The sequence below is a fragment of the Brachyistius frenatus genome, unplaced genomic scaffold, assembly GCF_029030835.1.
Source record: "Brachyistius frenatus isolate BFR_SWC_R1_liver_20210118 unplaced genomic scaffold, ASM2903083v1 Contig_128, whole genome shotgun sequence".
Lineage (NCBI taxonomy): Eukaryota > Metazoa > Chordata > Actinopteri > Embiotocidae > Brachyistius > Brachyistius frenatus.
Window position 1 is genome coordinate 871,123 of NW_027210727.1, and position 12,468 is coordinate 883,590.

Sequence of the window (12,468 nt, forward strand, 5' to 3'; positions counted from 1 at the left end):
ACCACTGACCACCGTATCAGACAGCACACTGCCCAGACGGACAAACTGTGGTCTGCCTGTCATGTAGTCAGTGATCCAGGAGACGGTGGACACATCCACCCCCACCACCCGCAGCTTCTCACTCAGCAGCAGTGGTTGGATGGTGTTGAATGCACTGGAGAAATCAAAGAAAGTGATTCTCACAGAGTCACCGGTTCCATCCAGGTGAGACTGAGCTCGTTGCAGCAGGTAGATGAGGGCATCGTCCACTCCCACCTGAGGCTATCTTTACTGTTTAAAGGTATCAAATAGGCTCAAATAGTTCGCCAGTTTATGCAGACTTAGAGTACTGCCATATATTGACAATAACCTTTATATCTTTTAAACATCTGCATGATCATTTTGGCCAGACTTAAAGACCTATAGTAGTTTACATTCAAATAATCCAAAAGTTTGGGCAGCAATGATATGATGACCACCCGCATTGGTGGTCTCGATTGCTTCTGTCATTATATGAACAAAATATGTAGTGGTGTACCTGTTGGTGCCTTACCATTTGATGAACATTTATTGGTGTCCAGTCTCCTCTTCTAAAATTGGAAATGCCTCCTTCTCCTGTTGATTTAACTTTGACATGGGCAGATTCACAAAGAAATTATTTAACTTTTAACTGTTTCATTTTTAAGTGAAGTTAAGTTGAGGGTAAACTTATGATGGTGCCACTATGATCCCTCCAGGTGGTTATTTAATGCGCAGGTTTGAGTTGTTTCAACTTGATATGCCGGAATACCACCTGCCTTTTCCAGTTTTTACATTGTGTTTTATAACTGCTTTAAAATGGTGTGGCAGCTCCACCTGCCCACCACTGGTGTCCTGCAGAGGCACAGTGAGGTGGTGGAAAGAGCAAACGAGACTGCACAAATAAGATCATGGATTGGTCACATTTCAGTCAATTTACATATGACGAAACAACAATGAGACAACATGTTTTACAGACCTCAGTCGGAACCTACAAGATCGCAGATTGTAATGATGTGTTAATAATGCATAAATATGAAAATATAATTGTACATTTCCATTATGAAAAATATATCAGTTATTAGATAAAACATACACTGTTTAAGCCAACGTGAAAATCTGCCATTAAAGCACCTAAACTTCAGCTGATCTGGACGAGGCTCCACTAAACTAAATATATCAAACTATGTTTCAGCTGTATATAGTTTGGGAATCCAAGACATCCTCAAGAGGCTTTTTGAATTTTGAAACTTTTTTTTAAGTGTGGCAGCAGTTTGCAGGGTGGACATGGTTGTATTCCACACAGTAGCTATGACAAATAATCATTATGTCATTATCCCCCCCTACACACACACACACACACACACACACACACACGCACACGCACGCGCACACGCGCCCACACACACGCCCATACACATAAAAAAACATTATATGTTTGTTTTCTTCAACTACATCGTACTATACTTATCAAAAATAAAATTGAATCACTGTAAACAACAAAGCACATTATGCTTAAAATGCATTTACAATCAATGTAAATACCTAGCTTTGTGTTTCCATGAACAAAAGTGAGATAAGTTTTAAAATAAAAAAAACACCCTTTAAGTGATTTACATTAAAAGTTTTTTTTTACTGTTTGAAACAAGAACATCTCTTCACCTTAAAAAACGCCTACTTATTACAAATATCAGTTTATCCCAGTTTTGAGAAAGACAAATCTTGACTACATATTTACATCAACACCATTATTTTTCTAGTGTACATTTCTGTATCTGTTTACAGCAGGATATATAATGACAAAAAAATATGTTGCTGTTCTGTGATTGAAAATGTGTCATTTCTCTGACTGACTCAGTATTACATTTTCTTTGGCAATGATTTGTTCAGAGTTTAGGGTTACAACTGCTGCAGCAGATGAGTGCTGTAACATGTTCGTAAATAAACAAAATTACACTGTCAGAAGTGCTGGCTTATTCATCTTTGCTCATTCCTGGCCTCCAGTAAGTTTATGGAACAGTTCTTCGTCTAGAGTTTCGTTCTGGTCTTTAGAGCGTGTGGAGAGGAAGATGTAACCGCCGATGAACTCGTGGACCACCTTGCAGTCGCAGCTCAAACAGCAGAAGGCTATCCTCACATTCTGGTCAAATTCTATGGTCACCTGAAATTACATAAAAGATATATTCATGTCTCTGATTTTGTATATGATAAAAATGTCTTCCCTGAGTAAAGAGAGGCACACCGATCTCCCACCTGTCTTATCTCCCAGTTGACATTCCACTGCTTCATGTTGGCGAACCTCCATGTGGTGACAGGCAGGCCAGAGGACATGTCAATACGAATCAGGCGGTTATATGAAATCCCCAGAATTTCATCCTTCTTACCGCCTTTGAATCTGAAACACAAATTAAAGGGAAACCTCCCACATTATCATTCATAAATGCATTTAGATGCTCAAATATGTACAGGGTTCCCACTCCAAGTCAAATGTCTAATTCCCTGATTTTCATTGACGAAAAAGTTGAAAATCCATGACCTATACCAGGGGTGTCAAACTCATTTTAGTTAAGGGGCCACACACTGCCCACTTTGATCTCAAGTGGTCCAGACCAGTAAAATCATGGCATAATAACGACAATACTTCTATATGTTTAAATCATTGGTGAAGATTTTTGGATGATAAACCCTATTTTAAGGTCTTTCTACAATAAACTAGAAACATAAAAACCAAAAACTCAGACATCAGCCCACTGTTTATCTGCCTGGGCTCTCCTCTGCAGATTCCCTAGCAGCGAGTGCTGCTGCCTCCGGAGCAGACGTCGCATTTACGCTGTTTTTGAAGCAATTACTGGATCGATTAAAAAAAAATTTACAAAACGTTTGTACTCATAAACCTCCATATTCTCATAGAAATGCAATTTATGTCTTTCCGTAATTTTCACACTTAGCAAAGTCATCCGGCGGGCCGAGCTGGACCCCCTGGCGGGCCGGATCCGGCCGGCGGGTCGTATGTTTGACACCCCTGACCTATACTGACCAGAAAAACAGGCTGCCCTTGTGCTGAGCAGACAGGAAACACTCGCATTGTTTTATTCCGATCCATTTGCAAGCTCACAGGCGTTTTCAGTACAAATCTTTTCACTGCTTAAACCTACTGCACAATTATGATCACACACAACTACAACTATACACCCTTATAAACACACTGGCCATTGCACAAAAAAACGGGAGTTGTATATCTATCACCCAGTCTTTCAACCACTACACTGCCCCGGAAACCTGTATGTCATCAAAATACGTGCACTGTACCTGACAATGTAGTAGTTGATACCAAACTCCGGAAGTGACTGCCACGCCTGGATAAAGCGCATCTTGGCCTCCACTAGTGACAGCCGTGCGATGTTCTGATGAGCCTCCAGGATGCGTGCTGTCAGCTTGATAAAATCACCCGCGGCACATTTAGAAGTTATATTTGGTAATAACGGACATGTGACACTGATAGCTGTTGGCAAAGTCAAGTATGTTGCACGTCACTCGTAAAACAAACCTGTTTGGTCTTGTGCTTCTTGGAGTAACGTGGCGAAACGAAACACTCCACATTCATTTCCATAGCATCAATGTCGGGAGCTGCCTGACCAGGAGGGGGCGCTAGGCTCTTCATTTGCAGAAAGGACTGGATGTTCTTCACTTCGGACTTGTAGGAGCTGTAGGCCATCGTCTTGCCTTTGGAGGCGAGGATACACGCAGCTTTCCACTTGGCGTACTGCGTTTCCTGCACCGGAGGGAAAGTTGCAGAACAACAGTTTCTTCACGTTTCTTCTGCACGCATAGAAATGGAAGAAGGCTTCCTGGTTATGATAGAAAAATGCAGGATTAGGAACAAGCCTTACATTGTCACAGCGGATGTACACTTCATTCATCCCGTCTGCAACTGGGAGCAGGAGCTTGATGCCGAACTTCTTGTCTGTTACATTGACATCCGGGACCACCTCACAGCCTGTTGAAGAGATATAAGATGATGTAATCACAGAATAAAACTGCAGTAATTTTGGCAGCTTAAAACATTATACCACTGAATTTTAGTTTGGACTATGATTGTTGATATTTATTTGTTCATAATGTATATAATGGGGCCTCCATATCCAAGTTGACAGTGATTCAGTGACATAATAAAACAACGAGTAAATGTTGAAGTAGAGGCTTATTAATCCTCAGCAGTATAAAACACATACATTTTTTTTTTTTTTTTAAACATCTTTCTTTTATCACTGACCTCGGAGGTGAAACTGCTCTATTGGTTCTCCGCTGGACACCTCCTTGTTCTTGTAGTAAGAGATGGTGGTGTCCTTGAATACAAACCAGTACTCCTTGTACGGCCGCAACGTCAGTTTTTTGGGCCTGATTTAACACCACAAAAAAAAGTAAGTAAAACAGCATAGATGTTTAAGAAGGTGAACAGGATTTAAAAAAAAAAAAAAAAAGAATAACACAGGATACTTAAATCATAGCAGCTCTACAGAAAGAGGGCTGTTGATTAATTTTTAGATGGCCAAAAGGCCATTATCTCCTAAAAGCAAAAATCAGAGCCATAATTACACATAATACATTTCTATAGAGAATATTTTATATCTGTCAAATAAATCACCTCATAATCTCTCAAAAAATAATCTTCCAAACCTCTAAATAAAGATGATTTAAGGGCACTAAATATGCAAAGGTTTTAGGAGAGGGAAGGATCAATTTCAATGACAGATAGCTAACATTATATTACAGTTATTATCTGTGGCATCTTTGTGTGATGGAGTATAATATGTACTGTATAAAGGGGGGTTTACCTAAACAGCCGCAGGGAATCTGCCAACTGTGGAATGTCTGTAATGTCTTCCTGGGGGCGAGACAAACAACTGTCAATTACCCCTGCATCTTCTTGTGACATCATGTTAAGACATGCAATCAGCGAAGGCCTAGTTATCAACTCAAGCTCAAAAACAGGTGTTATACTGTAACAGACCAGAAAACCTTAAAAAAAATATGTTTACCAGAATTCTGTCTGTGTGTCCACCTTCAAGCGTCACCTCCAGGTTGGAGAGAGCAGCCTCTACTTCATCAATTTCTGGCTCGTTGGAGTGGTCCAGGGGTTCACTCGACATGGTCAGTTTACAAATGTGGTACTGGTGGAAAAGTTTTGACTCCTGATTAGAAAACCCTGATAGCAACGATCAAACATTTCGAGTCGTTATGAAGTTCTCTGACGTGACTTAAGAGGTTATGCAAGGCTGGCATGAGTCAGAGGGATGTTTGAGCACAGCCGTCTGTGTGCCAGCCATCTCACCAATGTGTGGATGAGTGCAACCTGAATCACTGTGATTTCTGAATCATTGTCCCAACTAATTACTTTTTCTGCTACTCCGTCTCTCGTCATATGTCTTTTTCTCTGCCTCTCCCTCCTCTACGGCGGGATTTTCCTCATGTCCTGACACGTCCTCACATGGATTTAGACACCATACCCTCTCTCTTCAATTCTGAGCTCTAAGACACAACTATACTGTCCTTAAAACTAATCTAGGATGCACTACTGTACCCCTGGGGAATTGTGGTTCCAGGTTTTAATCATTTATCATGAGCGAGTTTAGTTCCAAAATGAAACAATGCATGCAAGTGCAATGTTTAATAGCAATTAATTTTTGTTTTGTTTGCTTCTGTAGTTTTATAGTGCTGCTGGGATCCAAAATTGAGCACTTGTCCACTTGTCTGATATTTGTTTATTCTATTATTAGATGATACTGTGGTTTACTAGTTTGGTAAAGGTCTAAGGTAACGAAAACACAACAATTCTTAGTTATAGGTATTTATACATAGGTTTGAATAGTATATTCCATTTCTACCAATAGATCCCCTTAAATATTACACACTGGACCTTTAAATAATCATTATATACATTATAATAATCAATAATCATTTACTATTAGTATTTTGTTACCTAACAATGGTAATACAATCATTACTTCCCAATTATTTGAATTACATTTGTTTGCTTTTATAAGTGTGATGTCAAACTGCTCACTTGTAATGAAGCAAACATCAGCATCTCCTCCTCAGTGCAGTCAATCTCCTCCAGCAGGACCGACCAGCGAGCCTGTTCATATAGCTGGGTTATCCTGACAGCATCGTACTAAAACACAGAAACAAGCAGAGACATTTGATTTTAGTACAACAACTTCAAACTGAGACTGACTTGCTGTTAGTCCAGGGAGTTTTGACAATATATATATATATTTTTTTGCAAGGGATACATTTTAGGTCTCTTACTTTAGGATTGAGGTCGAAGAAGACGTTGTACTTAAAGCGAAGCAATAGTTTCTCTTCATCCTGAATTTCTTGCTCCATGAGAGAACGGGACGAGTCCAGCCACCTGTCAATCATAGCAACAACCAATCAGATGAGCCCAGGGACAGAAATAGCATTCAAATTGTGTAACACTGTCATTTTTTAAATCGACACTGAAAGGTTTTGGATTTTACCCTGCATTGTTGACTGCTTTGTCCAGTAGTGACAGCGGCTGGTACATCTTGGCGAGCTCAGCGGGTGGCAGGTTTGGCTGAGACTCAGCCAGGGGGTTTTCTCCAAACCAAAGGCTGGTGGCAGACACCGGCATGCCGTTCTCTGGGTCATAGGTGGCTGTCATGGTCTTACTGTACATGGGGCCTTGTTTGGGGAAAGTAAAGGAAATGAAGGATCAGCACAACTCCATATTTATATCAAATTTGAAGGAACTGTTAGGGGTTTGCAGGGATCTGAAGGGGCCATATCATCTGTCACTCGAGATAGATATTTGGGAGTCTGACTGTCTGGGACCATTCAGACTCCTGCTCTGGTGGTATTGTGTGATGGTATTGTGTTAATGAACCTGTCAGAGGCGAGGTGAAAGAACTCATGAAACTAAAAGAGCAATTTCAAAGAGGCAACAGTAAGAATAAAAGTTTGACAAAAATGGTGAAATGATGAAACTGAGGAGGTAATAACCGGGTCGACAATAAAGGCGCAGTGATTTTTAAGTTGATGTTGAACCTATGCTGGGTGCTCATTGTAAGAGTGAGAGTATGGCTACTCCTGAAAAACACGGCAGCATACTGAACAATTCTTTCAGATCTCCCTGATGAAAACTGTATCCTGTTAGATCTCAGCAGCACTGTATGCACACTGCAGACGTTTTAGATATTAAAAGTACATTGAGTTTGCTTTGTTTTTTTCAAACATATTACCATCAACAGTGCAGTAAACAAAAGAAAAAAACAAATCAAAGTAAGATTTGCCTTTTAACCATACCAACTCTCTACGGTACACTTGAGTTCACGTCTGTTTCAAGCATCTTTGAGAACCTGCCACAGATCTTCAGTGGATTTATGCTGTTTCAATGTCATAAGTTTGTTGAGATCAGGGATCTGAAGGGGCCATATCATCTATCACTCGAGATAGATATTTGGGAGTCTGACTGTCTGGGACCATTCAGACTCCTGCTCTGGTGGTATTGTGTGATGAATACATATGTAAACATCTAACTTTTGCACAGTAAAGTATTTATTTTTGCTTCTTCTATCCCTCCTAAAGAAGTAACTCCTAGAAATGAAGATGCTGTCCCCACTGAGGCTGCACAGTCATCTGAATTTTGGAATTAAAGAAATTATGAAACGCCAACTGACCTAAATTTAGTCAAAGCTCGTTTCCAAAACACAAACTGTCAGGATTCCTATTATTAAACTGTGAATAACAACCACTGATGTTTAGATAGATGTGTAACCAACCAGTCAGCCAGCAGAAAAGTCCTAAAAAAACAAGAATATTAAAATCTGTCTAACCTGACTCTTGATGGCCATTAGAGCACCAGAACATTCTTACTTAGTCTTTCTTACATTAATCAGATTAATAGACTTTTTTAACCAATGACATTTTGCCTTGTCATATCAGAAAAATCACAGTTAGAACTAATCACATGAACAATTTCCTCATTCCAGCAAAATAAACTATAAAAAAAAGTTATTCAACTTTCACAGTAAATATTTCCCTCTTGTACAACAGCCCTCTCTGACTGACCTCCTCGCAACGGGCCCACATCCCTGTAAATTCATCACATAAATAAACACTACAACCAAAATCCATCAAAACAAATCTCTGAATCCATGAAATTAGGGTTTCTTCACAATTGCAGTTTACCCTTTAATCAGTAAACTGGTGTACTAGAGTGGGTGATTCTGTGCCGTTAAAACTTTGGTCTTTGCCTAATTAAGAAATGTATGGTACCTGTTCCTCCAGGTCCCCCACTGAGTAAATCGATGTCCCAGATGTCATTGTGTGGCGAGTTCTTGTCTTTCTTCTTCTTCTTCCTGGATGGATCATCTGGAGGCTTCAGCAGAGACAGCTCCTCTGGTCGTCTGATGTCTGAGATGATGCGAAGAGGAGGGGATTTAAATGATTATAAAAAATACAGGTGGAAGGTGAGTCTTACTTTTAAGACCAGTCAATAATGTTTCTGTCTAAAACACCCCTAATCATAAGCAAAACAGCGGAGAGGAGAGGGGCGTAATTGGAATCATTAGGAACAGAGAAACTCACTGAGTATTCTGCAGATTTCTGCCACCGCCTTGAAGACCACGTTGGAGAAGCTGACAGTCATTTTGATGGTTTTCATATTGGGGAGCTGCAGCAACAGGGGTTTGTGCTGGGGTGTGTAGCGCAGGTCAGCATCAGCCTGTGTAGACAATTCATTTAAATCATTTGAGGTTTAGATGCAAAATCAATACGTATGCCTTTATTTAAGGAAACGTCACAGTCACTTTTTTTGTTGTTGCTTTTTTCCCCATTCAGTATCAAGTCAGAATGCTTTTAAAGGTCCTGTACTGTTTAAATGCAGTTTTCTGTTGATTTTTTATTTATTTTTTATTTCAAAGCAGTTGTAGGTGCTATATAAATACTGTGAAAGTGTGTAAACACTCAGCCCACAAAGACAGACACAAAGACTGTGCTGTTTTGACAAGCCGAGTGGACTTCTGTAAGTTTGTGATGTCACAAACTCAAGTCATTTTACCCACCCTCAGCACGGTGCCAAAAATACCATGCTGACACGCTGTTGTGAAGCTACCAAGCTGCAAGACCGAAGAAAATCAGTGGTTGGCCAGGGTGTGAACCACTCAGTGAAGAGTCAGCCAATCAGAAGTAAGGGTCATTGACAGCAATGTGCCTTAAATACACATACACAAAAAGAGGCTTCTCGGTGTGGCTCGAGAGAGAAGCTTAGGAGAGCAGATGGAAAACTTAAGGGACATTTCTTTACATTTTACTAAACGCCACAAAAATATATTTTTATGGATATAAAGACTGCAAATAAAACAGCAGAAGCATTCATTTGTTGTTACAGTATCTTCGTTAACACTGAGATCTTGAATCTTTTAGCTTTAAAAAAAATGCTTGACTGTATAGCATGTGTTATATGAATAATAGACCGATCACATGGTTCTGGCCGCACTGAACAGGTTAATAATAATTGAGTGTGTCAAGGTGAGGATATGATTTCATTTAGCAGTTTACAAGGCTGGCCATATAAAACCTCTCCACACCTTAAAGAGCTGCAAACACACGCTGAAGTTATTTATGATGCTTTGACTGGAGGAAAACGTTCCCATGGGAATCCAAATAGTTTTCCAAGTTTTCTAAATTCTGAATTGTTTTGGGGGTTAAAGTGGTCCACTTGGCGTTCACATTACCTGAATCCCATACTTGTCCAAGGTCCAGTGGGTCTTGAGCAGCCAACATTTCCTCTGTTCCCACCACAGAGCATGATCTGACCAGTCCTGAGGAGCCTCTGGAGGCAGGCAGATGAAGTAAAACCATTAAAACCATCATACTTCAATATTTAAGTGGTAGTTCACACATAAAGTCATTGCACACATTTAAATGTCAATTTTAAAGGGTCTTGCGGTGGAGTTTTGGCTTTGTGGCTAAAATATTCCAAAGACAACTACAGTACATCTGCAAGCAACACAAATACTACCCACTGTTGTGGAGGTGGCGGGGTTTAATTAATCTACCTGACATCATCTTATGGTGCTGGGCTGAAATCCGTCTGTTGATGACAAGCTGCTTAGTCATCTATTATGGCTCATGCTCTTTAAACCAGCTCACTAAAAATGCCTTCACTTTAGTTCCACTAGCTCCTCCGTGTTTATGAAGGACTGTAAAGAGAGATCAGATCAAGCCCAGCTGAACTTTGGGCCCTCGGGCTACACAAGCCAACGCATTGTGACAAAACAACGGCACTGCGGTGTAGAAAAATGCAGGGCAAACAAGGGTGTGGCTTGACTAACAGCCTTGTAGTGGCAGCAGGTGGAGGCCGAGGCACTGCGCTTAAAACAAAGGTAACCAGGTATGCAAGAAAGTTCTAAATGCAAGCAATTTAGACAAGGAAGAGAAATTGAATCCTGTCATGGAGAGGCAACTGAAATGTGTACGTTTCTTTCCAGCTACACAGAATTCCCTCCAGCCACCATGCAGCAAGCAGTACAACAGTTGAGACACTTACTGATTTTCTCCACCAATTTAAGCATGAGTCCTCCGATGTGCAAGTCTCCCTTCACCCTCAGCTTAAATCTCATGGACTCATCCCCATCTTTTTGATCCACCTGCACCGACAGCTCCCAGGACGTTTCTCCATATTCTGCGGCTGTGACCATGGCCATCTTCTAACAAGACAGAGGAGAGACAGTGCAGAGATCACGTAAACACATGTGTGTGTGTGTGTGTGTGTGTGAGGGGGGGAATTCCACTAATATATGGTGATTCATTTCCTGATCTCTTTTGTTTGGAGAATTGGGAAACATCTGGGATGAAAACATGAGTCAATGGATAAAGTGTTTCTCAACATCCTGATTAACTTTAACAAACAACAAATACAGATCTCATAGTGTTTCTGCTTTAAGTGTCTAACAGATTTGAACTCTGCTTCTGCTGCAGTGTGTCTGCAATGATACCACAGCCAATACATTTATAAATAAGATATCAGTGAACACACAGACAGGCAGATGTACTGGAGCTGGTGCTAGCAATAAAAAGAAAGAGATGAGACTGCAGAATATACAACAGACACAACGGGGCTGCACAGTTCTGCACATATGATTGGTTGATTTTAATGAGAAAGAGTGAATGGATTAACATTAGAAAGGTAAGAGATGGGGGGGGGGGAGTGAGGTAAAGGAAGAGGAGGAGGGAGGAGCAGGGAGGGTAGAGCTGTGGAATGTGTGACGAGCAGGGACACGAATCTGTTGCAAGAGAGACCATACGAAACAAAAAATCTCCACACAATGAACCAAACAACCTGCATTTCAAATCACGTGGTGAATAAACAGACAAAGACAAACTCTTCCACAAACTAGACTTGGAACAATCCTCAGAGATACCTTTTTCACTTGTCCTGGGCAGCCCAGTGCAAGTGTGTACTGAGTGAAAGGTCTTGCCGGGAGGCTCGGTTTAATGAATACACTCTGCTTTCTTTGTGCTGCTTCCTCCCTGTACACTGTGCAGCTGCAGGGTACAGTTAAAAGTTTGAGCTCGCATGCCTGTTGAGGGAAGGCTTGTTGCGATGTGTTGGAGGATGATGAATTGACTCCAACAATATTACACCAGCAGGAAAAACAGAGCAAAAAGTGATAGCAGGAGGGATGGTGTGATTTGGTGTTTTATCAGGACTTTAACAATAGAAAATCAAATGGTAAATATAATGTAACATAAAATATTCAATGCTTCTGGCGTGTCATAAAGATACATCATAAAGACACAATAATAGCTTATTTACACGACAGCTGCACACACAGCCTCGTACTTAATGCTCAAAACCAACATGAGTCACTTGTTTCTGTTAAATTCATACATACTGAGGCTAACAGTGGAAAAGTGGAGTTGATGACTTCTTTTGAGTCATAAACAGCAGCCAGAACACAGAAGCTCAATTATAATAATAGAATAAAGTTGTACACATGAGCTTCCTTCTTTGTGGGCCCACCACAGATCCGTGACAAGCCCCAAATAGATTATTCCCTATCATGTGGTGACTTTTTTTTTTTTATTGTCAGAGATATGAGAGTTCTGCTTTAATCAAACTCTGCTCATGAAACGAACAGTCAGAGGCAAAGTCAGAAATATGAAACCACCCTTACCTTGATTCAAAGTTTTCTGCCAGTCAGCTATTCCTAGAACTTTCTTGTGAAGTGGAGGAAACCAGGAGTGAGGCTGCTTTGGGAGTAAAAACACGCCCCGTGTAGGCAGACAGGTAGAGGAGGAGGAGTAGGAGGAGGAGGAGGCGGCGGCGGCGGGGGCGGCGGAGGAAGCGGAAGCGGAAGTAGCAACGTTACAGACAGAGCAGGTGAGCTTGTTTCATGCACAACTGCGTGTCCAGACGCCATTAGCAGGCAGGGACCAAGTTAT

At 40.9% G+C, this 12,468-nt stretch overlaps 1 protein-coding gene across 1 annotated transcript; it reads right to left on the reverse strand.

Annotated features, from left to right (window-relative positions):
• Positions 1 to 1,638: 1,638 nt before the first annotated feature.
• Positions 1,639 to 12,239, reverse strand: fermt1 (FERM domain containing kindlin 1). The gene is made up of 16 exons (XM_069714211.1): positions 12,201 to 12,239; positions 10,571 to 10,727; positions 9,756 to 9,853; positions 8,608 to 8,743; positions 8,296 to 8,433; positions 6,519 to 6,702; positions 6,307 to 6,409; positions 6,062 to 6,169; positions 5,037 to 5,168; positions 4,833 to 4,882; positions 4,271 to 4,395; positions 3,888 to 3,994; positions 3,545 to 3,769; positions 3,307 to 3,431; positions 2,251 to 2,392; positions 1,639 to 2,158 (listed from the first exon to the last, which is right to left on the reverse strand). The coding sequence occupies exons 2-16, from the start codon at positions 10,725 to 10,727 to the stop codon at positions 1,985 to 1,987; spliced, it is 2,004 nt and encodes a 667-aa protein (XP_069570312.1). The 5' UTR covers positions 12,201 to 12,239; the 3' UTR covers positions 1,639 to 1,984.
• Positions 12,240 to 12,468: the final 229 nt, after the last annotated feature.

Coding starts and splice junctions, on each gene's coding strand:
- fermt1 (XM_069714211.1), bottom strand. CDS start 10,727: ATGGCCATGGTCACAGCCGCAGAATATGGAGAAACGTCCTGGGAGCTG. Junction 8,434..8,607: donor AGAAATCTGCAGAATACTCA/GTGAGTTTCTCT, acceptor GCATCATCTCAG/ACATCAGACGACCAGAGGAG. Junction 5,169..6,061: donor TGATGTTTGCTTCATTACAA/GTGAGCAGTTTG, acceptor CTTTTCCACCAG/TACCACATTTGTAAACTGAC.